Raw genomic sequence first — 27,838 nt, forward strand, 5'->3', positions numbered from 1 at the left:
GGTTGAGTAATATTCCATTGTATATATGTGCCACATCTTCTTTATCCATTCATCCGTCAGTGGACACTTAGGTTGCTTCCATGTTCTGGCTGTTGTAAATAGTGCTGCAATGAACATTGTGGTACATGTCTCTTTTTGAATTATGGTTTTCTCAGGGTATATGCCCAGGAGTGGGATTGCTGGGTCATATGGTAGTTCTATTTTTAGTTTTTTAAGGAACCTCCATACTGTTCTGCATAGTGGCTGTATCAATTTACATTCCCACCAACAGTGCGAGAGGGTTCCCTTTTCTCCACACCCTCTCCAGCATTTACTGTGTGTAGATTTTTTGATGATGGCCATTCTGACTGCTGTGAGGTGATACCAATGGCATTTTTCACAGAACTAGAACAAAAAATTTTACAATCTGTATGGAAACACAAAAGACCCCGAATAGCCAAAGCAATCTTGAGAAAGAAAAACAGAGCTGGAGGAATCAGGCTCCCTGACTTCAGACTATACTACAAAGCTACAGTAATCCAGACAGTATGGTACTAGCACAAAAACAGAAACATAGATGAGTGCAACAGGATAGAAAGCCCAGAAATAAACCCATGCACATATGGTCACCTTATCTTTGACAAAGGAGGCAAGAATATACAATGGAGAAAAGACAGCCTCTTCAATAAGTGGTGCTGGGAAAACTGGACAGCTACATGTAAAAGAATGAAATTAGAACACTCCCTAACACCATACACAAGAAATAAACTCAAAATGGATTAAAGACCTAAATATAAGGCCAGACACTATAAAACTCTTAGAGGGAAACATAGGCAGAACACTCTATGACATACATCACAGCAAGATCCTTTTTGACCCACCTCCTCGAGAAATGGAAGTACAAACAAAAATAAACAAATGGGACCTATTGCATAGCAAAGGAAACCATAAATAAGACAAAAAGACAACGCTCAGAATGGGAGAAAATATTTGCAAATGAAGCAACTGACAAAGGATTAATCTCCAAAATATACAAGCAGCTCATGCAGCTCAATATCAAAAAAACAAACAACCCAATTTAAAAATGGGCAGAAGACCTAAATAGACATTTCTCCATGTGAATTATTGAGAGTCCCCTTGCAGGAAAACGTGCATCTGATGTGATGATTTTTCTTGGCCTAAGACCAGGGCCCAGGACACCTGATTCCAGTCTTGCTTCTGCTCCTAACTAGCTATGGGGCTTTGTCCATCCTTTGCCCACCCTGAGGACAAAGATCAAATGAACCAAGAGTAAGAACAGCCACGTTTAGTTGAGCACTGACTAGGTGCTACGCACTCGCTAAGCATTCGGGGCGCCTTATCTCCTGTAATCCTTAGGATAACCCTGAGATGAAGAGGTTAGCTCCAGGAAACTGAGGCTCAGGGAGGTTAAGCAACTTGACAAAGTCACAGAGGCAAGACACAGAGCTCAGAGCCTGCTTTCTTCACCACTGTGCTCTGCTGCCTCTTGGATCTGAAGCATGTTGAAAACCACAAAGCTCCAAGCACATATCAGGTGGGAGTAGTTGTCGTAAGAAAGTGCAGCACCCTCTCAGCATTTGTTCATTCATTCAGCAGCCTGATTGCTTAATGACTCGTGATCTGGAGTTTTACCTTTTGAACACTTGGGCATCCACCCAAGTTTAATAAGGCATCCAGTCTCTGCAGTGAGTGTATGGAGTTTCAACAGGAGGCAGAATGTTTGCTCCCTCCTTTTGAAGTTAAGATCTCCACTCCTCCCCCAGAACGGTGAGTGGATTGATTACTAGTGCACGAATCTCTAAAATACTAGCACTCCAGATGGGAGCGCTTCAGAGCCCACATGGAATTGGAACCCAGTCGTCTCCGTCTCAGTCTGCACCCAAAGTTGCGAAGATTCCCCAGCTCTGAGCAGCCGCCTATTCCGTTCATAAGGCAGCTCCCGAGAAAATGGAGGCATGAAGGGCATTAGACATACAGTCGGAGAAGGAACGGGACGCTGCGCTCACGGCGCACCTTCTGTGTGTCGTCATGTGATGATAATGAATGGCTGACTCTACGGTTACCATGAGTTGGCATGCCCAGTCTTCCTTCCGGCCTTCCCAGCCATTGCCCCTCTTTATGGATGAGGACGCTAAGATCCAAGAAATCCCGTGACTTGTAGTAAGATGCTCATGGCGAAGGTGGGGAGCTCTATCAAGGGTCCCCATTTGGGTGGCCCCAAGTGCAGCCTGCTTTCCACCTGCAGTATGACCTAAACCAACGGCTCACCCCTTCTTCTCCTTCTTGTCACCTCGAATGCAAATGGAGCTGAGGAAGAGGCAGAAAGGAGTCCTGTTTGTCCGTCTGCTTTAGACTGGTGACCTTAGATATGCCCGGTAGGAGGAGGGCCGTTCACCGGCTGCCATGGCGTGTGGTCAGGTTGGGGGTTTGTACCCCTCATCCTCAGAAGCACACACTTTTCTTTGCAAAAAGCGCAGGGAACTCAGTAAGGAGACCTCAAATTTCATCCCAGGGCTCTAACTAGCACTTTGTGAGCCCTTGGGTAAGTCCCTTTGCTCTTGAGGTCAGAGGGCCTGCATATCTCAGGCCTCCTGCCACATTTCCAGGGTCCCTCCTGTGTGCCCAGCCCTGTGCTAGACCATGGGCTACAGCAGCTCCCAGTCAAGGGGTAGGTAGACTCTTCCCAGGCTTCCTGCACTGGGAACAGATGTGTCCTACTCTGTAGTTCTGCCTGTCCTCCTCGGAAGCCGGGAGGAGAGGATGGCCAAGTGGCTCCCTTGTGCACGTTCCTTTGTAGACAATAGCTCGTCCACTCCTGTGACACAGGGACTAATATTTCCACTTCACCGGGGAGGAGACCGAGGGACTTTCCCAGTGTGGCGCGGGCAGTAGGTTGGAAATTCCGATCTCAAACCCAGGTGCCCTGACCAGCATCGTCCAATGCCCAGCCTGTGAGCCAAGAGCCAGGCTAATTAAAACCCCGCAGGGAGTAGGGACAGCCAGCCAGGACCTGGGCTGAGTTGTGTAAACAGCTCTCTTGGAAGCCTGGAGAGGCGCCCCAGTGTCCCCTGCTTCATGCCGGCTGTGGGCAGGGTGCACTGGCCCCAGGAGAAGGGAGCAGGGTGTATGGCCCCGGCTTCCAGGAACCAGGGGGTCCAGGAATCAGCTCACTGGGGAGGCAGCTGTCCCCGACAGTTACTGGGATCCTGCACGAGGCTGTGCCCTCTGCCCACGTCAGATGACGATGAACACGGTGTGGATATGAACGCAGTGTAAACCACACAGGGTATTGCCGCTGTGAGCACTTTTTTTTTTAATGATCAGAGATGGGCATTGGTTCAGAAAGGCGATGAGAGGCAAGTGTCCTTGGAGCTCAGGTAGAGACACAGGGCCCCTGAGGATATCTCAGGCTCATCAACAGCCCCGCTGCCCGAGGAGCGCTGGGTTTATGGTGTAGCTCTGAGCATTCTGGGTCAAAGCCTGCAGTGCGTATGTGCCTTTCTATTTGGGGATCCTCCCCACGGAGCACGCAGCTGTTCGCTCCTTTTCCTCCCGCCCCCTCCTCCTGCAGTGAGGGCCCGGCCCTGTTCCAGACACCCCGCCGGGCTGGGCCACCAGGCAGAGGCCTTGCCTTCAGCTCGGCTCTTCTGCGAAGGCTGCGCGCTGCTCGGCTGGCAGGACACCACTGGGCTCTGCCTCCGGGTCCCACCTGGGTAGCCCCGTCCAGCAAAGCAGTGACCTGAAAATCGCAGTCAGTTTGCAGGGGGTGCTGCCGGGAGGAGGAGGTCTGTTTGGCAGCTGGCGCCCACTGGCATCTGGGCGCTCGGCACTGCCTATTTCTGAACTTCCAGGAGCCCACGTTAGCCGTGTCTGCGTTCCTGCCTGGCCTCTGCCCACAGCTTCCTTGACATCAGGCCCGAGGTGACAGGTGTCTGGAGCTTGAGCTGCCTGGGGGAGGGGGAGGGTGGACACTCTTGGACCCCAGGTCAGGGTGTCAGGAGAGTCTAGCTGAGCTGACACTCAGGCACGACCCATCTAGGGTGTGTGCAAACCAGAGGGGGGCAGCCCTGGGACGCAGACCCAGGGCTCCTCAAACTCTGGCTTGGCCTGTGCAGGCTGAGGCCCCTTGCTTTTGTTGAAAATCCCCAGCTGGAGAACTCAACGTGGCTCTGATTGCAGACAGATATTTGGGTCATAAGCTGCCCCTGGGGTACCCAGTTCTAGACCTCAGGCTGGGGAGGCGACAGGAAGCATGCACTTCTGAAGATGAGGCTACAGATTCTGATTTCTGCAGTTGACATAGAAGAATCTGTCAGAACCCTGCCTCCTGCCCCTTGGCCTTTCCTTTCTCCTCCTCATCTACCACCTCCCCTGTCTCACCAGATCGCCAACCCCAAAGTACCAAAGTTAGAAAGACAGGCAGGAGCCCAGGCCGGACTCGACCCCTGAGGGCCCAGACCCAAGGCCCAGGCGTGGCTGCTGCCACCCCTCCCTCCCTGCCCCCCCCCCGCCCTTCCTCACAAACCCCTTCTGTGTGCCTCCCCCTGGTGCAGCAGGGTGCGGTCCCTCTTCTGACTCCATCCAGAGCCGTTTCTCCAGGCCGGTCGCCCCCCTCCAAGGCTGTCAGCTGGCACACAGACACTCTCGTGACCCTGAGTAAATGCTCGGTGGACAGCGGTTGCCCTTCCTCTTGGCCAGAAGGTCCCTTAGAAATCGTCCAGGTCGCCTCCTTTGTTGACCACAAGAGGCCCAGACACACGAAGGAGAAGGCGTGTCCTTCACGGGGCCAGTTAGTGAATTCATCACCATTTCTGGAAAGCGATTGCCTCTGGGCCTTGTGCTGGGAATGGAAGAGAACAGGATCATTTGTAGGAAACCTGCTCCGGGGCTTAATTCACATCTGCAGATGCCAGCTGAGCCCTGTCACGACACTAGGTGCTCTGCGGGTACAGAGATGAGGAGGAGACAGCCCCAGCCTTCTGAGAGCTGCGTTGTGGAGGCCAGGGGTGGAAGGGGTGGGACTCGGGGCTGGGTTATCCTAGAGACCCTTGAAGGCCCGAGGGAGGAGGGTGCGCTTTCATCTGCTGGACAAGGTGCGAATTGTTGCCGCGGATACGAAGGCTGGTAGAGCAAGCAGACGGCCGGGCCTTCTGCGGGAGGCGGCGTTCTCTTTCATGGACCCCATGGAGCGCCCGACAGATGGGCAGTAACAATAACCACCGTTAGTGAAGGTTAAACGTGGCGTTTGCGACTGCTACATGCCTCACCCATTCAGAAATGGTCACCTAACTTGTACGATGGTAGAGATCTTGAAGATTTTCAGCTCCGAAAATGTTGCCTGCCACTGTCTCGTGAACAGTAGGCCTACGTGGCCCCCTGCAGTGTGAGGAGGGCAATTTGGAAATAACCTCTGTGCCTTGGGGGAGATGCCCAGCCTGTGCTGTAGGTCAGGGCTTGGCAAACTCCCACCCGCGGGCTAAATCCAGCCCGCAGCCTGTTCTTGTAAATAAAGTTTTATTAGCACAAGCCACACCTAGTCATTAACACATCATCTGGAATTACAACAGGGACCACTTGGTCTGCAAAGCCGAAGATAGTTACTCTTTGGGCCTTTACAGAAAGTTTATGAGCCCCTGATCTAGGTCACTGGGCTTTGGATCATATTTTCCGAGGCCGCAGTTTCCTCCCATAAGTGGGTGCTCGGCTCTGTGCCACTTGAGGGACAATCACAGATCCTGGCACCTCTCCAGGCATTCTGCTTCCTCTCCTGTGCCGCAGCTGGCCTGACCCCCCTCTGGACCTATCCCTTCTCCAGAGGCCTGGCCTCTCTAACTCTTCCTTGTCCTTCCTGCAACATCCCTTTCTCTCTCCCATCAGCATCCAGGCAGACCTTTTACAAACAGATGGAGCCGACCGTTCCTCGGTGTAACGCCCTGCCCAGTGGTTTCCCACCGCAGACATCTGACAGTCCGCCCGCTTCCCAGGGCTGCAGGTCCCTCTGTGAGCCACGGCTGTCCCCCTGGCTCGCTGTGCACCAAGCACAGTGGCCACCTGCCTGTCCTAAGAGCACGCCGAGAGCTTTTCCCCAGGACCTCTCCCTTCTGCCCTCCTGCCTGGAGCGTTCTGCTCCCAGGCCTTCTCCTGGCCACTCTGTCACATCACTGCTCCTTCAGTCCCCTGAAGGATCCTGCTCACACCCTGTTCTTGTTCTTGCCGTTTCCATACCGTCTGTTCCACTAGAACTCCAGCTCCATCTCATTCTGGTTCCCCGCCCCTCACCCGGCATGTGCTCATTCTCAGGGGCTCTCTGTTCCGGGCCCCCTCGACAGCCCTGCTCTGTACAGGTAGACGCCTCCGTCTCTGTAGTGGGCAGGTGCTCAGTGCCACTCGCTAGCTGCCTCTTTTTCTCAAATAAACTTGAGGCAATAAAGTTGTCTAGTGTTAGGGCTGTCTGTGACGCTGTCAGAAAATCTCAACATTTTCTTGCCTCTTTTTCTCCTTTAAGTCAAGCCTTCGGGCTTTAGAACAATGAACTTGGCCGATATAAAATACCTCCAGGAAGTCAGCCCCCAAACACCAACATCCAACATCTGCTTTCTGAATATATGGCTTCAAAGAGCTAAGTGTACAGTAGCTAAGTGCTGTCCGTCCTATGTTTTTAAGCCACAGGACAGCTAAGGAACTTAGAAATGCCTTGCCCTTTCCTGTAGTTAAATCTGACATAAAATTACTTTATTGGCAGCATTTTAACAAACAAAAATCTCCTGTGTTTTCACCGGTAATTCAGCTTCAATTTTCCAAGTGAGAAAAAAGTAATTACGAATGATGGCAAGGAGACAGTTTTGAGGTCTCTGTTAATAACACATTCAGGGCGAGTCTTCTTTCTCCGGCCCACTCAGGGCAGCTCCTTACAGTGAGGTGGAGCGAGGAGGAATCACTCTGTAGGAACAGCCCCTTGACTGTCAGCACTCCGGCCACTACCAGTACCAGCATCACTACCCCTCCACGTCCACCACCAAGACCATCACCACCAACCACCACCACCACCAGCATCACCACCTCCACCACAACCACCATCTCCTACACCAACACCATCTCTACCACCACCAACACCATCTCCTACATCAACACCGCCTCCACCATCACCACCTCCACCACCAACACCATCACTACCACCTCCACCAACACCATCTCCACCAGCATCACCACATCCACCACCAACACCATCTCCTACACCAACACCATCTCCACCACCACCACCACCACCACCAACACCATCACACAGACACACACACACGGGAAATTTTTCAGGTTCTATGACATGCTCCCTGATGTAATCGCAGACACCTTCCACACACAGTGAAAGAAAGAAATATTTTCAGGTTTTCATTATTTTCATTATGTAATCTACTCTTGTTGCTGTGAGCTTTGGGACTATGGAACATCAGCATGTGTTTGTGGCCAAAATTAAACTAGGATTCATTACAAGAAAGGCTAATATCTCCGAGTACTACACCTTTAAGACAGATAAGTTTGGATGAGAGATCTTCACTTCATAAAAGGATTTACTGAGGATTTCCTTTCAATGGCAGATTCTTGTTGCATTTTATTATGATTTGGTTGACAAAAGTTAGCCTTGCACACAGCTGTTCAGGAATGCAGCCAATGAGTAAAGGCAGATCTGCCTTGAATGGCAAATGCTGCTGAGTAACTATGTTACAGGCTATTTTAGGACCACCAAGAATGTGTTTGCATTTTCAAGAGTGGAAAGAGAGAGAGTATTTATTCGGTATGAACACCATGCCAGGCACTACGCTCACACCATCTCCACCTCTAAGCTCATGTGATTCTGATAACAAGTTTGTGAGGTGGCCTCAACTCTCCCCGTCTTGGTTGCACAGCACTGTGAATGTACCAAAGGCCACTGAATTGTACACTTGCAAAAGCTTAATTTCACGCTCTGTAAATTTTGCCTCAATTTCAAAAAACAAGAGGACCTAAGCCATTTCACAGTGTATACATATGTTAAATCATCACGTTGCACACTTTTCAAAAAATCACATTGTACAACTTCAATACGTATAATTTTTAGCTGTTGATCATACCTCAGTAAAGCTGGAAAAAAGAGAGGACCTAGACCATGGGGAGGGTCTCTGCACTGACCTGAAGCTCCTTAGCCCATGTCCCCTCGTAGCCTCTGCTTCTGTGGCATCAGAGCTCCAACAGCCTGGCTCAAAGATCTACTAACTAGGGTGCGTACATTTGCAGGCCATTAGTATATTTTAGAGCCAGAAGTTGGCACCTAGCCACTAAAATGTGCTTATTCAGTAAGCATGTGACCTCCAGAATACACTGGACTAACCGGGTGTCTCTGGATTCTTCCCCCACCTACACAGCTGTTGGGTTTCTCATGCAGGGAACTTCCTGCCATGGTCTAAAGCCTGTCGCCATTTTATTTAGCCCGTTGTTGGGACACGGGCAGAAGCAAAGTCCCCTTCTGCTTAAGCTTTAGGACTGGCCTTCGAACCTTACAAAGCCTGGGACGTAATTTTCTTCTCTGAACCTTATATTCCCTTTTATAAAGCTGGTGCCTCACATTGTATAAACTTCAGTCCCCACAAAGCAGAGGTCTGAACCTGGGCGCAGGGAAGGAGGTACTGATCAATCCCCAGCTGGTTTTCTCTTCTTCCCACTTGCTACTGGCTCCTCAGACGTGGCTGCCACAGCTAGTACACACACACATGCGCGCACGCGCACACACATGCACACACACACGTGCACGCACACACACACACACACACACACACACACACACACAGTGTTCCAGTCATTCCTTGTTGAAAGGGCATGGAGAGCTATTTGGGGAAGATCATAATTTGACCCCAGCTGGTCTGGGGCAAGCTGTGCTTTCTTTAACATGGTCTGGAATTGGAGGTGATGTACACCTCCTGCCCATGGCAAGGACTCTTGTGAACCACGAGGCTCTTCTTGGCCTATCTGCACCCCAGGGAGAGAGGCCCTCTTAGGTGGGGGAGAAGAGCATTCATCTTTTCTCTGCAGGAGCAGTTCAGAAAGAAAGTCATGGCATCAGCTTACCAAAGCTGGGACCCGTTCACTTTGTGGGTGGGGAAACTGAGGCTCAGAGTGAGTAAGGGACCTATGAGAGGTCACACCACAAGGTATCAATACTTAGAAGCAGATCCCTGGGAGAAGTGAGAAAGTTGGGCTTAAATGAACTCCGAGGGTCCTTCTGCCCTCTTCATATGTAGAAACCCAGGTCTGCCCAGTGGCCCTGGTGGTCTCCAGCCTCGGCTCTGCGTTCGCTTTTCCTCTTGCCTGCATGTTCCCGGGCGCATCAGCCTAATTCAGGTGAGACACAGATGACGCTTGTCAACCTGAGTCCTGCGCAGACAGGCTCAGCGGGGCTGAGACGATGCCCTTGCCTTTGACCTTCGGCTTCTAGTCTGGCTCCGCAGGCAGTACCTGCTTGATCTCTAGGCCAACCTCATCAAGTCCAGGTGCTTGAAACCAACTCCATCTTTCTCTTCTCCCCGCAAGTGGTCATCTTTATCCCACTAATGATGCTACGTGGGAAGGCCTTTGGAGGAAACCGGGGCAGGGTTTCTTCCAGTGGAAAGAGGCCAACCTGGCAGTCAGAGAAACTGGCCCACGGGCACATCTCTTCCTGGCTCTCAGCCTCATGAGCCCTCATGTGAATGGGAGGGACTGGCCTGTCACTAAGGACCTGGCAGTTCTGACAGCCTAGGAGTGCAAGGCTCGCACTCCAGAAACGCCTGGTCAATGACGGAATACTTGGAGGCGTCTCGGGGGGTGGTACAGCTGAATTATGAGCCCATCAAATTCACATGCATCTATCGGTTTGGGGCCATTCTTAGAGTTGCCAGTTCTTCCAGCTGGTGTGTCTACACTACAGAAAGGGAGAGCACGGTTCTCAAAAACCCCCAGGTCTGCTCATTTCTGCATTTGTTGGGGCCGCTCTGGTTGAAGCTTGTTGAAGCCACACCCTCATGTTGGGAAGCGTGAGGGTGCAGACGGTGCGGTGGAGCCCAGAGTGGTGGGCGCTGGCTGTCAGGTCGGTGCCATCGTTGCCAGGCTGCTCGTCTCCCTCCACTCCCACCCCATGTCCCGATTCTAGAGCATGTGTCCTTATTTGCCAGAGAGCAAGCCGAGGCCCACACTGGAGGGCACTGGGGCAGCCTGGGGACCCAGGGCCTGGAGAGTGACATCAGTGACAGTGACTGCTTCTGATGTGCGCTCCTCAAAGGTGCTGTGAGGCACCCAGGGCAGGCCGAGGACTCATTCTACAGAAGAAAAATTGAGGCTCAGAGAGGGGGAGTGACTTGCCCACAGTCACACAGCAAATGGAGGAGCTAGGACTTCCATCAGGTCTTTTGCTGCCTACTCCAATGCTCCTCCCTCCACCCCAGCCCGCCTCTGCCTGCAGAGCGTGCAGTCTCTGTCACTTCGGGGCAAGCCCGGGGCGCCAATACAGCCCCTCTTTCTAGGGTGAGATTCTTGCTTCAAACCACCTGTTAGCAGAGATTCATTCCTGAGACAAACCGACTCCTCTTGAAGCCAGTCAGGATTCCCTGCAGTTCCCATCCACCCTGGGATTCTCCAGAGCCTCAGGTCTTGCAATTCTGGAAATGCTGAAAGTCCTGTTTGTTCTACAGAAAGATCAGTTTGCGGGGACGTCGTTCTGCAAAACAACTGTGCAAATGATACATCAGCTCAAGTACAGGCAGCTATGGGTGCTCCTCTGATCCCATGTCTACACGCAGGCAGGTTCCCTCTCTCTCCCTCCTTCCCTCCTTGTCTCTCTTCCTGCAAACCCAGTCCTGCTGCATCGTGTCCTAGCTATTCTCCTTTCTTCTGAGCAAGTCTACTGGGGAACACTCCTGTCTCAGAGGGCTTGAAATGCAAGCTAGTTGGCCAGCGTGAGGTTCTTGGGAACTCCCACGGAGCATATGTAACAGTACTGAGGAAAGGTGTTGATGGAGCACGCGTGGACTCGTGTGAGAGAGGCTGGGAGAAGCAGAAGCAGATTGGCCGGGGCTGCCCCGCGGGAGGCGCTAATGAGAGAGGAAGGGGAGACTAAATACGCCACAGGCGATTTCCAGCTTTTTGACGATCTTGCCCGGAGCTCTCTGGAGGGAGAAACGAGGCTGCCTGAGCCAATCTCTCCTGGACACCTTTGGCTTCCTGCATTCTTACCCAGGAGGGACTGTGCATATTTTTGCTGGCCTTTTGTAGATGTCTGTGTTAAACCTCCAGCTAGAGTGTTCAAAATGAAGTGTTTATAGCAACCTGCCAGACTTCTTTGGAAAGAGTTATATATATATAATATATATATAATATATTATATATATATGTTCTTCTCCTTATGCCCATTTTCTGAGCCTGGACTGTACTCTTATCCCAAGAAATCTTTGCCCTTTTTGCCATTCTGGACTAAAAAAATGTAGAAAGGGAAGAATTGCCATATGTCATTGTTCAGACAGAACCAGAAATAATGTTGACTTCAGAGCTGAACTTGGCCTCTATCAGAAGGGTTGCCTTTGTTTTCTCATTATTTAGGGGGTGTGGAAGGCATCACATGCTTTGAAATGCATTTTAATGAATGTTTATAAGGTCGTGGGGATCACATTGGTGGCTTTGTCTGCCCGATTATGAAATGGGACTCCGCCGGCACTGGTGGATGGAGATAAAGTCATTCCTTTCTAAAAGACGCCAGGACACCGTCCCTCATTCCCCCTCCCTGCCCTGCCACTGCCCGGACCTGTGAGGGCTGGGCCTCCTGGGGTCTAGTGTTGGTGTTGGCCCCTAACTAGCCGTGGGACCACAAGCAAATCACCACCCATTCTGTTTTCTGTAAAAAGTGAAGGTTGAGATGTGTTGTCTAGCAATCCTGCTAGCGGCTACTGATTCACTTATGGTAAAAAGAAAAAATGTCCTCCCAGTGAGTGGGCAGGGTCACGTGTAGTACAAGGCCTGAAGGAAGTAGGGGCTGGCTGGGAGCTGGGACCCATAGCTTGCTGTACAGAGTCCACAGGGACTGGCAAACGGCACATAGGTAAAGCTGTTTAGAAGGGTCTGGAAGTTTGGTGGGGACCTGCCACCCCCAGCATGACGCTGAGAGGGGAAGTCATTCCGGGGTAGCAAGCTCTCTGCCGCACTTGATCTAGAAGGGTGGCCACGGGGTTCAGTCAAGCACAACAGCCCAGACAGGCTGACCTCGGTGGTGGCAGCAGCCTGGGTCTAGGGGTGAAATTAACTCGTAGTAGATGTCAACACAGCCGCCTTCCCTCGGCTTGTTTAGGCTTGGCTGGGGATCTGGCCATCCGGCCAGGGTGCTTTAGGCAATCTGTTGAAAGCTCTCCCCGTAAAATCTGAAATGCAGAGCTGTGGCCTCTAGCAAAGTGGAGTCTCGTTTAGTCCACTGAGAAAGGAAAGCTGGGAAGAGGCTCCCGCCTGCCCCGCCGCTGAGATTGCGGAGTCAACCAGCGCCCCCCATTGCACCCCCAGGGACAGCAAGGCCAGCCTGCCCGCCGACTAGGGAGCCTCCCATAGCGTTCAGGGAAGCTAGCACCAGCGGCGTCCGGCTGCAGGCTTGGCACAGCAAGGATAGCACCTGCTCCAGCAGATGGGATCCACCAGCAGCACGGCGGCCCCCAGCACCTCGCAGGGGCATCCTGGGGTCTGCTGTGGGGTTGAGGGCCTGAAAAGTTGGGGGCACACACACTCTCAGTTCAGAGAGCTGGAGACCCCTTTCCTTCGCCAGTGGTTCCCAGTATTAACTTCAGCATCTGGTGGTCATGTCCCACCTTCCCCACCTCCTGCCACCTTAGTCCCAACAGGATAATGGCAGACCAACAATTAAATGAAAGCCCTAGTATCTGCCGGGCCGTTCCAACTCACAGCTCCTGCCCTCCCTCCTTTCCCTCCCATCCCCCAAGCCCATCCTTCCCCCGCCTGGTCCTATGCAGACTTCACTGGCATTAAACTCGCCCTGAGTCCAAGACATCACGAATAGCGCATTGGGCACGGCCATCGCCAGCTCGGACTCCCGGCAGGGGATCCTATGTAAAGCCCACACTGAGTCGTTCCTTACTGATCCATTTTAGACTTTTCTGTTTTCAGTATATTGGATTTGTTTTAAGTCTTTGGGAAAATGTGGAAGAGACCAAATTTCAGCCTGAAATGCAGTGACTTCTCTGTGGCCCATAATTGATTGAGTGAATGGCCAGGAAAACACGAGGCGGAGCTCGCTGGGTGCTGAGTCATTTGTGTTCATTGGTCCACGGATTCATTCAGCTTCTGTTTACTGAGCACCTGCCGTGGGCCAAATACCTAGTGAGCACTCCTGGGTGGGAGAGTGGAGCAGATGACTGGAGAGGCCTCTTCCTGTGCCTACTCTACCTTGCCCCCCAACCCCTTCCTGCCTGCCCCGTGGTAGTCAGGCCTCGGGTGAATCTGGTGGCGGACCTGCCCCTCAAAGTGCCCTTTTCCGGGTGGTGGACATCTCAAAAGGAAAGGCAGGGAAGTAGGCAAGTCCCCTCGCTAAGAGAGGGGGAGCCCTTTCTGCAGGGATGGGGCGGTCAGTGTCCAGCCATCGGCGGGGGAGGATGGAGGCTGCGGGTCGGGGAGCAGCTGAGTGACGGTGGCAGGCCCCTGTATCTGCCCGGGCCCTGGGGCCCTCTAGCTGAGCCGCTCGGGGCAAGCCTTGCCCATCCCAGGGTCTCAGGGGCCCTCCCTGTCTTTAAAGGCCAGGGTTGGACTCCCAGAGCACTTCCAGATTTGCCCTCTGTAATGCCAGCTACTAGTTAATGAGGGTCCACTAGGTGCCGTGGAATCTGTCCCGTCTCACATAATAGCCCGAGCAGCATCCTGAGATGGGAACTAAAATGACACTCATTTTACAAATGAAGAGACAGAACTCAAGAGATTCTGTGTGGAGGCCAATACGTAGTGCTTGCGTCTGCCTCGGGACCGGGGCCCTAGGCCATCCTGCCTCCACCCATGCTCTCAACCTGGCAGTCCACTGAGAGTCAGCCAGGGAGCTGTAACAAACCTTGGGTGCCTGGGCCCCACCCCCGCCCCGGAGGAGACGGAAGCAGTTCAGCTGTGGTAGGAGAGCCTGGGAATCTGGGGGTTTCTAAGTGCATCTGATGGGTGCCAAGGCTCCAGATGTGCAGCCCTGGGGGATCTCTTTTGACGTTCACTCTGCTGTAAGAGTCACGGCCACTGTCGTGCTAGTAGGTGGCCCTCACACACGCCTTGACCCTCCAGTGAGCCAAACGTAAGGGGACGTCAGAGGATCAGCACTGGATGTCCCAGTAAGACTTCAAAGCTGGGAAGAGGTTTCTTCGTGCAAAAGTGCTTCAGGGGAAATGTATCTGGTAGAGCGCTGGCCTTTACGTGATTTCCAGGCCCATCTCTTCCCAGACATAATCCTCCACTCCACTCCCTTCCCCTTCACTGCAGGTCATGGTCATTTACAAGACAGCCACGGATGACTGTATGAAGCCTTGAAAGAGTAGGAAATACGGCATTAGTAACTTCTTTGATTTGTTCCCAAAGGCTAGGCTTTTATAAATGGCGGGCAGTTCCCCCAAGTGCCTATCACAGATCGGGGCCTTTTCCTGTTGTTTCCTATCTCCCCAACCTGAGGATGCATCTGCACGGAGGCATTTCTTAATTAGATAGCTTTATACTTTTTTGGTGGAGGATTGTAAGTTATTCCATGAAAAACAAGCAATAGAAAAATACAGAGAATAGAAAGTGAGTTTCCAGTCACCCCCAAAAGACGACTACTCCAAAGAGTTGCATATACTTCCTTCCAAGGTGTTTCTGTGCACTCATAGCAATGTGTGTGTATGTGCGTGCACATGTGTGTGTCTGTGTGTGTGTACAGATAAATGGAACCATGCTATAGTGACTGTTATGCAGTTGTGTTACACTCCAGTGTCTCTCAGACAGCTGCCCAAAAGAACACGCCAGATCTACTTCACTCCTCCAAAGCCTCTGCTTTATCCCATTTTCTCACCAGAGCCTGATGCATTTAACCGAGACAGGGAAGCAACCTAAAAAGTTCAATGTCTACGTCACGCTTTTCCTTTTAAAAAATCAGGTTACCAGTAGACAGGTGGGAATTGCAAGTTTCTTAGCGATTCTCCTTTGCCCTCCAATGTCTGCCCGCGGCCCAGTGCACTCCGTGCCTTCTGCATAGTTTCGCTGAAAGCTCCTTTAAGTGGGCAGAGAATATCCTTCGCGTGACTTTCTGTAGTGTTTGGTGTAGAGACAGCATAATGCTTTATTTGAACTGTAACACGACAGTCTAAATGAAACACAGCAACAAAAGAACAAGCCTCATGGTTCTAAAAATAGGCTGTATTGTATAGTTTTGACAACTCTTTCTAAGTCTTGAAACTGAGAGATCTGTTTTATCTTGCAAGTTTCCTGTTCAATAGCTTTAATGTGCCAAGCCTTTATAAACATTCCTCTGTCTCCCCCCCTTCCCTCTCCCTCCCTCCCGCCCTTCCTCCCCACCCCTCTTTTCTCTTCCAGCCACAGGGAACCGTTAAGAGGAGACAGGAAGGAGAAACTTTCCAGCTTTCAGGCATGGCTGAAGGAGGTTACCCTAATAAAATTAAGAGACCATGCCTTGAAGATGTCACCCTTTCGATGGGCCCCGGCGCCCATCCCAGCACAGCCTGTGCAGAGCTGCAGGTTCCTGCATTAGCCATGAACCCTAGCTCTGCAGCGATGGGAGCAGCTGGCCATTCATTACTACTCGAAAATAACCCCATGAACGGCAGCGTAATGGGCTCACCATTTGTGGTGCCACCAACTGCGGAAATGGGACTGAAAGGCCCCCCTCTTTCTTACTATGACAAGACCAACACTGTGCCTGCTGTGGACCAGGAACTTCAAGATCTGCTGGAGGAGCTAACAAAAATTCAAGAACCTTCTCCGAGTGAGCTCGACCTTGAAAAAATCCTGGGGAGCAAGCCGGAAGAACTGCTGGTCTTAGATCACCCCCCGGCCACCCTAGGCGTGACTCCCAAGCCTGCGGTTCAGATGCCACACTTGGAGAGCCTTGGTTCCAGCAAGGACTTCGCTTCGAGCTGCAGCCAGGTCCCTGGGGTGTCGCTTCAAATCCCGCCCTCCTCCGCGGGGATCAGCTACGTCATTCCCTCCACCAGTAAGCAGATGGTCTCCCCCAGTTCTTCAACAGCACAGGCCAAGAGCCAGGTCCAGGCGCCGCTCCCTGCGGCTGCCTTGCCCCCGCTCCCGGTGCCTCAGTGGCACCACGCCCACCAGCTGAAGGCGCTGGCGGCCAGCAAGCAGGGCTCTAGTACGAAGCAGCCGGGCCCCGCTCCCAGATGGTCTGGCCTGCCTCTTCCCGGCCTCTCCCCGCCTTACCGCCCGCTGCCCTCACCGCAGCCGCTGCAGCCCTTCAGCCCTCAGGGCCTCATGGTGTCCTGCATGTCGTCGAGCAGCCTGCCAGCGAGTGCTCTGCAGGGCTCTCCCAATGCCTTATTGTGCAGCGTGGCGCCCAGCAGCGGCGCTGCCCTGGGGCCGGCCATGACCTATGCCCCCGAGAAGCTCCCCAGCCCCGCGCTCCAGCAGCAGCCGCAGTTCAGCCCGCAGCCCTCCATCCTCGCCAACCTGGTGTCCTCCACCATCAAACACCCTCAAGGGCACCTGCTATCCACTCTGCCCACCAGCAACCCGGGGCCCTCCACTCCCTACCACCCAGAGAAGCTGTCCAGCTCCAGCCTGCCGCAGTGCCCCCTGATCCGGAGCCTCACTCCCACCAGCAGTCCGCTCGGCCCGCAGCTGCAGCTGCCGCCGCTGCCGCCACCAGCCAGTGCCATCCTCAAGCCCATGGCCACCAGCTCACCCAGAACCCTGAGCCTGATCACGCAGCAGGGGCTGGCCGGCCCCAGCCCGGGAGCCCCGGAGCCTTTTACTTTCGGCCACACCAAGCCCTTGTCACATTTCGTCTCTGAGCCGGGCCCCCTGAAGATGCCCTCGGTGCCCGCCGCGTCTCGGCAGCCTGCCCTGCTCCACTACCTGCAGCAGCCGACGCTGACGCCGGCCTCTTCTGCCACGGCCTCGTCCACGGCCACAGCCAGCTTGCAGCTGCAGCAGCAGCCGGACGCTGCTTCGTTCCTTCTGCAGCACGTGACGCAGCAGCCGCAGCGCGTTCGGCGGTCGGCGGCCTCGGATTCCATGCCTTCTCTGCCCAGACAGGTAAGCCGATCTCATCTCTGGTTGCATCCCTTGGTTTTGGAAATAAGAACCATGTTTCATGGTATTGAGAGCCGGCTTTGGAGGCAGATCCAGGCTGTAGTCCTCTTTGAGAGTGGACTTCACTCTGGAAAAGTCTGTTGAAGCCAACTTATTCTGCGCGGTCGAAGCACAGTATTCATGAGGTCAAGGTTATGGTTTCAGTTCCTGTGCAGGTCGCTTAGCTTCCCTGGGAGAAAAGTGCACCCACAAGGTGCCGCCAGGGGAAGGAACCAGGGCAGACGAGTCAGAATCACACAGAACTGGGCCGTGAGGCACGTTCCCTCACCCAGGACCAGTGAAGCCTTCATAGGATGCAAGGAAATTGCATTGAAGCATTTAAATTTTCTCCCTGCTGGCGTAAGGCTGCACACCGAGCCTTCTAGAAGTGTCACAGCAAACGTCTGCTGGGCAGCGGCAGCGTGCCATTCACCCCTGCACCAGGTGCTGAGGCAGGTCCTAAATGAAAATGTCAGAGACGTGTCAGGTAGTTACTCTTAACCATCCCCATTTTACAGACGAAGTAACTGAGGCTCAGAGTGTTGAAATGACTCGCCCAGAGTCACACAGTTAGCCAGAGGCCCAGCAGCAACTTGAAGGCAGGCGGGCTTGCTCCAGAGCCCGTGCTCTTCTCAAAATCCCCATGATGTCTCTCTCATCTCCTACAGTCTTGTCAATCACTCAGTTCAGCTACTTCTCCCTGGGTGGTGTCTATCATAGTTCCCACTTTTCATTTGCTCTGATCTCTGCCTGTATTAGTTACCTATGGCCGCGTAACAAATTAGCCCGTAACTACTGCTTAAAACAAGACACATACATAACTTCACAGTTTCTGGGGGCTGGGAATCCTGGCACAGCTTAGCAGGGCCTTCTGGCCCCAGGTCTCTCACAAGGTTGCAGTCATCTTAAGGTTCAACTGGGAAGGACTGGCTTCCAAACTCACTGCTGTGGTTGTTGGCAGGAAGCAGTTCCTTGCGGGTTGTTGGACTGAGGTCTCGGTCCCTCATGAGCTGTTGGCCAGAGGCCTCCCTTGGTTCCTTGCCACGTGGACCTCTTCATAGAGCCTCTCACAACATGACGGCCAGCTTCATCAGAGGAAGCAAAAGAGAATGTGCCAGCAAGAGAGGCAGGGGGAGTGCCAGCAAGTCAGAAGTCACAGTCTGTATCACCTAGTCTGGGAAGTGACATTGCATCACGTGTGCAGTATTCTGCTCATTACACGCGAGCATGAAGATGTGAATACCAGCAGGGGATTACAGGCTGGGGAGGGTACCAGGAGGCAGGGATCCCTGGGAACCACGTTAGATGTCTCCCTGCCCTAAATACCATCTTTCATGCTTTCTCTTTTCCATTGCTCTCAGGCCTGCCCAAGTTCAGGCCCTCTTGATTCTTCATCCGAACTCGTACAGTTGACTCTTAAACTGGTCGCCCCAATAAACCATCCGTTTCTCTGAGAATTACCTTGCTATAACACAGACCTGATCATGTTCACACTTGCTCGGAAGATTCTGGAGGCCCATAAGCTGGCTCCATCTACCTCCTTAGCCTCAGTGTCCATCGGGCTCCAAAGTGCTTGCAGCTCCCGGCCCACTCTGCGTTCTTGGCCTTGACTCCCACTGTTGCCTGTGTCTGGCCTTCCCTGCCCACCTTTGCTCTCCTGTCCCACTCTTACAGCTCCTAAGGCTCAGTCACCATCTCCCCCGCCCCCCAGGAAGCTTTTCCCCAACTGTCCTCTGGACTTCCGTCTCCCACTCTGCCTCCTTCTTCTGTAGAGAAGCCAAGGAGTAGGTGGCCGTAAAGTGCTTGGCTGGGAATGTGGCTCAAGGGAAGCTCCTGGTGTGGGCTGACCTCTTTGCTGAGGGCCCTGGATGACCATGGCCGTGGCAGTCCCCAGAGGAGAGAGACCATGTCTTTTTCATCCAGGTCTCATGAAGCATCACCAAGCTGAGCGCTCCACGCCAGGGATCGGTCCTTCAATGGGAGCACCCGTGGGGGTGGCCAGGGTGAGCGGCCAGCCCTTGTCCACAGTTCAGGAGCACTTTGGTTTGATTTTGTTATAGGCCTGTTGCCAACTGTTTTCGTGGACTTCTGCAGCTGGCTTGGGGGAGCGCCAGCGTCAGCACCGGAGCCCTTATCCTAGCAGGCAAGATCCTCAGCCTGGAGCTGTGTCACCATCTAACATTGTGAGCCTTTTTGGTTTCTTTTGTGTTCAGTGGGGGAACGTGTGTCGCCTGACTGTGTTGCCTCGGAGCCAGACCAGCTGGCTCACAGAGAGAATCCTTCATGATTAGGGTCGTGAAAATCACACCGGACTGATTCGCTAGGTGGGGCTGGAGAAAGTGTCCGGGAGAAAGCGCATGCAGCCGAGCTCCCCAGGCCAGGAGGGGCTCAGGTGATCTCTGCCGACAGAGGCAGGAGGCTGGGCTCCCCAATGGTATGCTCTTGCTGCCAAGAGCTACCTTCCCAGCCGGCACTGGCCAGTGCCCAGGGGCTGGGCGTGCCACCTGGTACTTCACCTGCCTTTTCTCGTCTTAGTCCTCAGGGGTAGGGGCTGTTATCATTCTCTTTAAAGCTGAGAAGTCCCCAGGGTTGCCCACAGTCACACAGCAAGTCGGGGCCAGAGCAGGGAGTCCGGCTAGAGAGCCCACACTTGTAACCCCACGCACGGGGCCCTGCCTCCAGAGCCCTTTGTTCCTGCCTTGACCTCCTAACTGTTGCCTCTTCTACAAAGTGGGTGTGATGGTAGGTTGTTTGAGGTTGTCTGAGGATTAAAAGCGTCGATTCAGTGCATCTGAAGCACTCCAAACAGCCTGGCGCAAAAGCTGCCAACGAAAGCTTGCTCTCACTCCTAGTCATGAGTCTCCAGATCTGTTTCCTGGGGGCGAAGATGGTTCTCAAACCTGGGGCTGTGTCGGGGCAGAATATGAGCAGTGCTCTCTCCAGACCCCATGCCTGCCAGTGAGATGGACAGGAGTGGTGGGGCCCACTAGCTTCGTGGGCTCTTCTCGTCCTAGGCCCTGCCCTGCCTAGACCACCGCAGGCCCGCTGGACGAGGGGAAGGAGCCGCCTTTGTGCTTTCGCGCTGGCTCCGCCCCACTTCCCAGCACCCTGCTCTGTGCACGGCGTTCTTTTAGCCAAGATGCACTGACGAGGCCTCCAAACGGGTGCATCAGCAGCTCCGCTGTTCCTTCTCGTGGCCTTTCCGCATTCAGTTTAAGGCCTGAGAACCCAGCTCTGGTCAGTTGTCCAGGAGAAGGTGGAAGAAAGGGAGAGGCGAGTGTTTGAGGCCCCCGTGGTGGGCAAGTACATGCTTCTTGCTCCCAGCAGGGAGAACTTGCCGTGTTTTACTGATGGCCAAGCTGAGCCTCAGGAAACACTCGTTACCCCCTGGATGGCGTTAACTAGCTCGTCGCACCTCTGGGGATGGTAGTGGTTACCACAGAAGGACTGGGCATTCATGTTAAACCAGAAATGCCAAATCCAGCTGTCACAAGGAGCTCGTTCTTATTTTCAGACTAGTTTTTCTCAGTTTGGGGGATTTCACTTTACCAGTTACGTGAGCAATCCAATTTCAGTGACCCGCTTGCTTGCACTGAAGGCGAAAGGTAAATGCCATCTGGCATCAGGGCAGCAGTTCAGCATGGCAAGGGCCCTGGAGGCAGACAGATTGGGGTTCAAGTCCAGACAGCAACTCTAAGTGGGCAGTGTGCCAGGAGCAGTGTCACTTAAGCCCCCTGAGCCTCAGCTGTACCTGGGGAAAGGAATGGGCCCCATCTCATAAGGCCTTGAAAGACAGGAGATGCTGAACCGATACCGCTCAGACCCCTGCCCAGCCCACACTCCGCGCCCAGGCACGGCAGGCGTGGGCTCCCGGACTTGGATCTGGAACCCCTGGGGTCAGACGCATTTCCAAATTCAGAACTTTGGGGACTTTAGAAAAGTAATATGGTGCATATACCAAATATGACACGACCCTCCGGTGGAATCTGGGGCAGCATTTTATTATTTTTGCAGAGAAATATGAATATTTAACTAAGCCCAGGTCAAGTTTTGTTCCCAAATAAATTTTGGCACCAAATTTACAAAAATAAAATAGGCTTTCAGAGCTTTTGGCCTTGAAATTACAGATAAGGGATGTGGACCTAGAATTATTAAGCAAAGGACTATGGAGTCATGACACCCAGCCCTGGTGTGTTGACTTTCAAGGTCCCCAAATCTCCTCACTGTATTCCCCACCCTACTCCCAAGGCTGGGTGACTTCTGTTTTGTTTTTGTTGTTGTTGGTTTTTTATTTATTTATTTATTTTTGGCTGTGTTGGGTCTTCGTTTCTGTGCGAGGGCTTTCTCCAGTTGTGGCGAGTGGGGGCCACTGTTCATCACGGTGCGCGGGCCTCTCATTATCGCGGCCTCTCTTGTTGCGGAGCACAGGCTCCAGACGCGCAGGCTCAGTAATTGTGGCTCACGGGCCTAGTTGCTCTGCGGCATGTGGGATCTTCCCAGACCAGGGCTCGAACCCGTGTCCCCTGCATTGGCAGGCGGATTCTCAACCACTGCGCCACCAGGGAAGCCCTTCTCTCTGTTTTTAATCGAAGTGAGGCAAAATGAATTTTGTTGCCATAATTGAATGCCCCTTCTCGCTGAAAACCATTGAGGATAGATACCTTAGGGTATTGTGAACATCAGGGTTCGGACTTCAATTTGACTATCAGCCACTGGCAGAGGAACTGACATTTACTCAAAGACAGAGACAGTTCTGTCCAGGAGATGGGACTTGTGCTCTGGAAGAGTCGGGGAAGCAAGAGGCAGCAAGAGCGCCCTGGGTGCACGTGCGATTGCAGAGCTGGGAGTGTAGCATGGCAGGGAGGAGGAATGAGGATGGTGGCCAGTTGGAATAAGAACAAAAAAGCCTGAAATCTGATCCTTGAGGCAGGCCGAGCAGGGGTGGGGGTGGTGGGGTGGGCAGCTGCAGAGAAATAGACCAAAGAGGCGCATGCTATGGTTTGGAGAGATTTTGAGAGGGGCGAGAGAGGGGACCTGAGCCTGCCTCTGGGAAGGCTGGACGAACCCTCGCCTGCGTCTGCCCCGTTTTCCGCCTTTAATGCCAGCCGCCAGTCTCCCGTGCTTAGGCAGCAGTGAGCACCCAGCAATGGCGGAGGCGCGGGCTCATCGGGGGAACTTGCCATCCACCCTCCTGGAGGGCTGGGCTGGAGGGGGATCTGGGCGCCTCGGTCTGAAGTGGGATCGTGAGGAAGCCCTCTTGTCACCCTCACCCGTGGGTGCCTCTTGTCCCTGGGAACTGAGCCCCTGAAGCACAGCACTCCCAGCACCCAGGGCCTGGAGGGAGAGACAGCACAGAGCCAGGGACAGCGGGGCCTTGGCCCTTGGTTCCTGGCAGGGTGCAGGCCCCGGGACTGGGCTTGAGGCTTGGATCACTGAGGTCCAAATCCCGGCTCTGCCACTTTTTCATTTGGCACGCTCCTTCCTCTCTCTGTGCCTCAGGCTCTCCATCTGCAAAATGGAGATACTAGTATAGCTATCAAATGGGGCTGCTGAGAGGATTCAACGAGATGAGGTAAAAGTGCCTGGCCCAGGGCCTGGCACACAATAACGCTCCACCGATGTTAGCTCTACTGTTTCAAGAAAGCCCTTGAAACTCGGCACCCAGTGGAATGCGTTTAGACTGCCAGGCTCCTCTCCGGCTCCCAGAGTTGGGTGGTGGCTTGCAGAGGAGGGGCGGGGGAGTGCCCTCCAGCCGTGGGGTGTCAGGGAGGCCAAGTGGCAGACACAGACTGGTGACCCCCGAAAGGAGCAGGGCAGCCGGGCCCGGCTGCAGCTTCTCGAGCACCCTGGCCAGTGGGGAGGGGACAGTGCTGGCCATTCTCCCTCCAAGCACAGATGGCAGAGGTGCTGGGAGCCATGCGGGGGGCTGCACCATCCCCACGTGTGTGCTGAGTAACAAACGGCAGTAACAAATTCTGCCTGCATTCAGCTGGGCCCCAACCCCGCCGCTTGCAGCAGGCCAAGGGCTGCCTGGGTTTCTAGATCCAGAGGGACTGCTGCTGATGGGCAGAGAGAAAGAATGGAGGGCAAGTGAGGGCCAGCCTTGCCGGCCCCCCGGCGCCAACGCCGCCAGGAGCACTGGTTCAGCGTGGTCACTTGGTTTGGACTTCCGAGGTTGGACTCGACTGCTCGGTAGAGCAGAACCTTGAATTACTGCTGTCTCGATTAACACTGCAAATTAAAATCTTTCCCTTCACACCGTGACCTCCCATTGCAAACCAAAATGATAAAACCAGGTTAGTTAGACCGAGAGAATTCCCTATTCTTGTCAAAGTTACGCCGGCTCCATTTTCCACTGGAGGAAGAGAATCAGGAGAAGTGGCAGCGTGTGAGTCTGCTCCTAGCCTCAGCGTCGTTCATGACCCTTTAAAAGCAAGTGACCACTATCTTGCCAGAATACTACACCCCCGTGGAATCAGATGTACCACACGTTGTCAAGGAAGGGCCTGTGACCTTGGACTTGAAAGTCCTTTCACCAGCTTCCCTTAATTCTTCTGCTATTTTGAGGCTAAGAGGCAGGGCAGAGCGGCACTGCTCCCCGTGTAATGAGGAAAGTTTCTTCGCCTTTGTCTTCTACGAATTCTGGTGAGAAGCATCACAGATTTCATTTCAAAGGTTGGTACTGCTGAAATGCAAGAGCAGAGGCCCCTGGGGGAAGCTCTGGGTGCACTAAGGAAGAAGCGGGGCAGGCAAGTCAGATTTCAAAGAGCCCATGTGTCCAAGCTCGGGCCTCGCCTTACACACGTCTTCTCTACCAGACATGAGGACATTTTCCTGAATAAGCATCTTTATTTTGTTTTTAAATTATTATTATTTTTAAGATTTATTTATTTATTCATTTTTGGCTGTGTTGGGTCTTAGTTGCGGCACGCGGGCTTTTCTCTAGTTGTAGCACTCAGGCTCAGTAATTGCGGCGCATGGGCTTAGTTGCCCTGCGGCACGTGGGATCCCTGACCAGGGATCGAACCGGTGTCCCCTGCATTGCAAGATGGATTCTCAACCACTAGACCACCAAGGAAGTCCCTGAGCATCTTTCTTTTGTATTGTACATACAAGCTTAGTTTTTCCTTTCTTTTTTTAAATTGGGCAGCAAAGAACTATTTAGTTTGGGGAAACATTTTTTAGCTGCTTTGGGAGGAAATATAATTAGACAAAGTTTACAATAAGTCCCCTACATACGAACCTCCAAGTTGTGAGCTTTCAAAGATGCGCACGTGCCCCTGTATGCCAGCTGTTGTACTGTACTACAGTACTGTTCAAGGTACTGTACTGTAAGATTAAAAATGTTTTCTTGGGACTTGCCTGGTGGCACAGTGGTTAAGAATCCGCCTGCCGGGACTTCCCCAGTGGTTCAGTGGTTAAGAATCCGCCTGCCAATGCAGGGGACATGGGTTCGAGGAAGATCCCACATGCCACGGAGCAACTAAGCCTGCGTGCCACAACTACTGAAGCCTGCACACCTAGAGCCCGTGCTCCGCACAAGAGAAGCCACTGCAATGAGAAGCCTGCGCATCTCAACGAAGAGCAGCCCCCGCTCGCCACAACTAGAAAAAGCCCACTTGCAGCAACAAAGACCCAATGCAGCCAAAAATAAATAATGAATTTTTTAAAAATTTTTCTTTATTTTTTGTCTTTGTTAGTTTTTTAGGTATTATTTGTCTGAAAAATACTATAAACCTATTACAATACAGTAATATATAGCCGACTGTGTTAGTTGGGTACCTAGGCTAACTTTGTTGGACCTCAAACAAATTGGACTTACAAATGCGCTCTCAGAACAGAACTCATTCATATGTAGGGGACTTACTGTAATAATACATTTTGATAATTTAGAGACCGACATCTGTGTGTTGAATAAGTTTTGTTTTAACCACTCTGAATTGCCAGGAAATGAAAGTCTGTTTGGCAAAACGCAGGCTCAGAACTTGGTACTAATGTTACCAAGAATCAGATTTTTTTTTTTCAGTTTCTTTTTTAGTTTCTAAGTACCATTAATGATCCTCCACCTCAAAGCTATGTCCCTTTTTCAAGAAGTGGAAATTTTAAATGAACTGCCTATCAAATGCTAACTTTTTAAACATCAAGCTTTTTCTGTGTCGGAAGCTGAAGAATAAGTGAGACGTCGCGTTGCAATGAAGCAGCATTACTTTTTGCCCCTGGAGTAATGATCCATCACTTAGTAAGGTCAACAACAAAATTAATGGGGATGCACAAAGCCCCCCAATTCAGATGCCTCCATAATGGCAATCACCAGCCTTAATTTTTAATTGCTTGACAATTGACTCATGAAAGCTAGAAAGGCAGCCATTTTCAGAAACCTCCTGTGAAGTTTTTGTTTGGTTTTTTGTTTGTTCCTTTTGTCTTTACATACCTGAAAGGAACACTAAACTTTGCTGAAGTTGGGGTGCCCAAAATGAGACGTTTTAAAAATGAAGTGTGTAAATTATTTTATACTAAGTTCATTGAAACAAGCTGCATATTTGTCACTGTAAAGCAAGGAAAGGAATCTGACTTCAGTTTTCAAAGAGTCGAAGAGGACAGAAAGAAATCATTGTGTTATGTTCCTTTAAACTGTAACTGCTTATGAGTATCTACGAACCCAAAATGTAGACCACGTCAAGGAGAGGCCGTCCACTTCCACACATAAAACAGGTTTGAAAGTGAAGTGGTCAGCTACTGTTGTGACTCCAAGTGAAAAGTTAGCAAAATAGAAAAAATGTCTAGGGCAGATGGAGGGTCACAGTGGATTTGCACCATTCGGCTGTGACCCTAACACCTACAGCCAGCGTTGTTGCTGAGTTCAGGACGGCGCCAGAGGAGCAACGCAGGTCAGAGATGCGACCCTCCGGGCGAGCAAGGGATGTGTCCTAAGGGGGCTCCACTGCACCCCTGCCCCTCCTTCCTGCACCCTCCCCAGCTTCCCTCTCTCAAATCCATTCGTGGCCCCATAGCACAAATTTATGGCAACCTCTCCTGAGCCCGTTTGTACGTTCAGCCTCTTCTGTCCCTTGGGGGTTGTCAGATCGCACAACCTGGGCCCGCTGGGCAAAGCAACAGTGTGCATCTGCTCCTGGTGGCTTGCGAGCTTGAAGGGGGCAGCGGATGGAAGCAGCCCACCCCACCCCTACCCCCAGAGAAAGAGTTTCTGCTTCTTCCTAAGGAGTTGAAAAAGTTTAGGTTTTGATTTGATCTTGTGAATTTTGCCCACAATGACAAGCGCTGCTTTGTTTGATTGTGCTTTGTTGTTGTTGGATGAGGGCTTATCATGTTAGCTTCTCCCAACAAAAGCAGTGAGGTTGTTGAGAGCTAAAAGCAGCGTAAAGGTCCAAAGAGATCACACCTCCACCCCAGGCCCACGTGCGTGCGTGGCGGTCCTGAGAGCCCATGCGGTGCCCCGAGCTGAGCCTTCCCTGGCTCCTGCCTCCCAGGGGAATAACAGCTTCTAAGACAGTGGAAGAAAGGGGCAGCATTTCTCCATTTCTTCCATCCTTCGCTCCTCCCCATGTGAACCGAGTTTCATGTTAGATTAGAAAGTGGGCAGCATGGACTCGCACAGAGCCCGTAGACCTTGACTCAGTGATGGAGAGCTAGGTGCACGGGAAAAGGGGAAGTGGGCAGTCCAGGAAATGATCACAAAGTCCTGGCCTAAATGTGACCTTGGAAGCCTGAAAGATGCATAGCCCTACTTCATCAGAAATTACTCCAACTCTTGCTTTGCTTTTGGGAGCTTTGGATTTGAAGCTGAATGCGGAGGTTCTATCTGGCCTTACCCCCTGCAGCATGCTACCATGTTTGGCCATTTTTGAGCAGAGGAAGTGAGCAGAATTGTGGGGACCCAGACTTTTCTACAGGCCCATGTCTGGGTGGCACGTGAAAAGAATTTGCCAAGCCAGCTGACTCAGGAGGCCAGTAGATGAAGGTGGACCCCTTATTCGCAATTTTGCATAATGATCATTTATTTCCATGTGACAAAGCTTTGAAAGATGTGGGAGGCCCCCAACCACCCTTGAGTGGCAGTAAGTGGGAACAATTCCATGACCTTTCCCTCTATCAGGCAACACTTTCAAAGATGAGCTCTAGAAAATGTGAACAGGCAAAGCTCTCAAATATGGCTTTCTAGTTTCATGTCGTCAAAAAACAAAATCTTGACACCCATTAGGATGGCTATTATTTTTTAAAAAATAGAAAAAACTAGTGTTGGTGAGATGTGGAGAAACTGGAAACCATATGCACTCTTAGTAGGAATGTAAAATGGTACAGCTGCCGTGGAAAACAGTAGGGTGGTTCCTCAGAAAATTAAACATGCAATTACCATACGACCCAACAATTCCATTCTTGGGTATATACCCAAAAGAATTGAAAGCAGGTTCTTGACCAGATATCTGTTCACCAGTGTTCCTAGCAGCATTTTCACAATGTCCAAAAGGTAGATGCAACCAAAATGTCCATAGAGAGAAGAATG

The 27,838-nt window shown here is 52.2% G+C and overlaps 1 protein-coding gene across 7 annotated transcripts in view; it reads left to right on the plus strand.

Annotated features, from left to right (window-relative positions):
- Positions 1 to 27,838, plus strand: part of MAMLD1 (mastermind like domain containing 1) — a 115,219-nt gene that overhangs the window by 63,117 nt on the left and 24,264 nt on the right. For 3 of the 7 annotated variants that reach the window (XM_057538264.1, XM_057538263.1, XM_057538268.1), the window contains exon 3: positions 15,589 to 17,280. In XM_057538264.1, coding sequence (XP_057394247.1) covers positions 15,589 to 17,280 — 1,692 coding nt within the window. Of the gene's footprint in view, positions 1 to 15,588; positions 17,281 to 19,376; positions 19,500 to 27,838 lie in introns of all 7 variants that reach the window. The other 4 variants (XM_057538265.1, XM_057538269.1, XM_057538266.1 and 1 more) reach the window with 3 other exon arrangements.

This window comes from Balaenoptera acutorostrata, chromosome X, assembly GCF_949987535.1.
Source record: "Balaenoptera acutorostrata chromosome X, mBalAcu1.1, whole genome shotgun sequence".
In the NCBI taxonomy this organism is placed as follows: Eukaryota; Metazoa; Chordata; class Mammalia; order Artiodactyla; family Balaenopteridae; genus Balaenoptera; species Balaenoptera acutorostrata.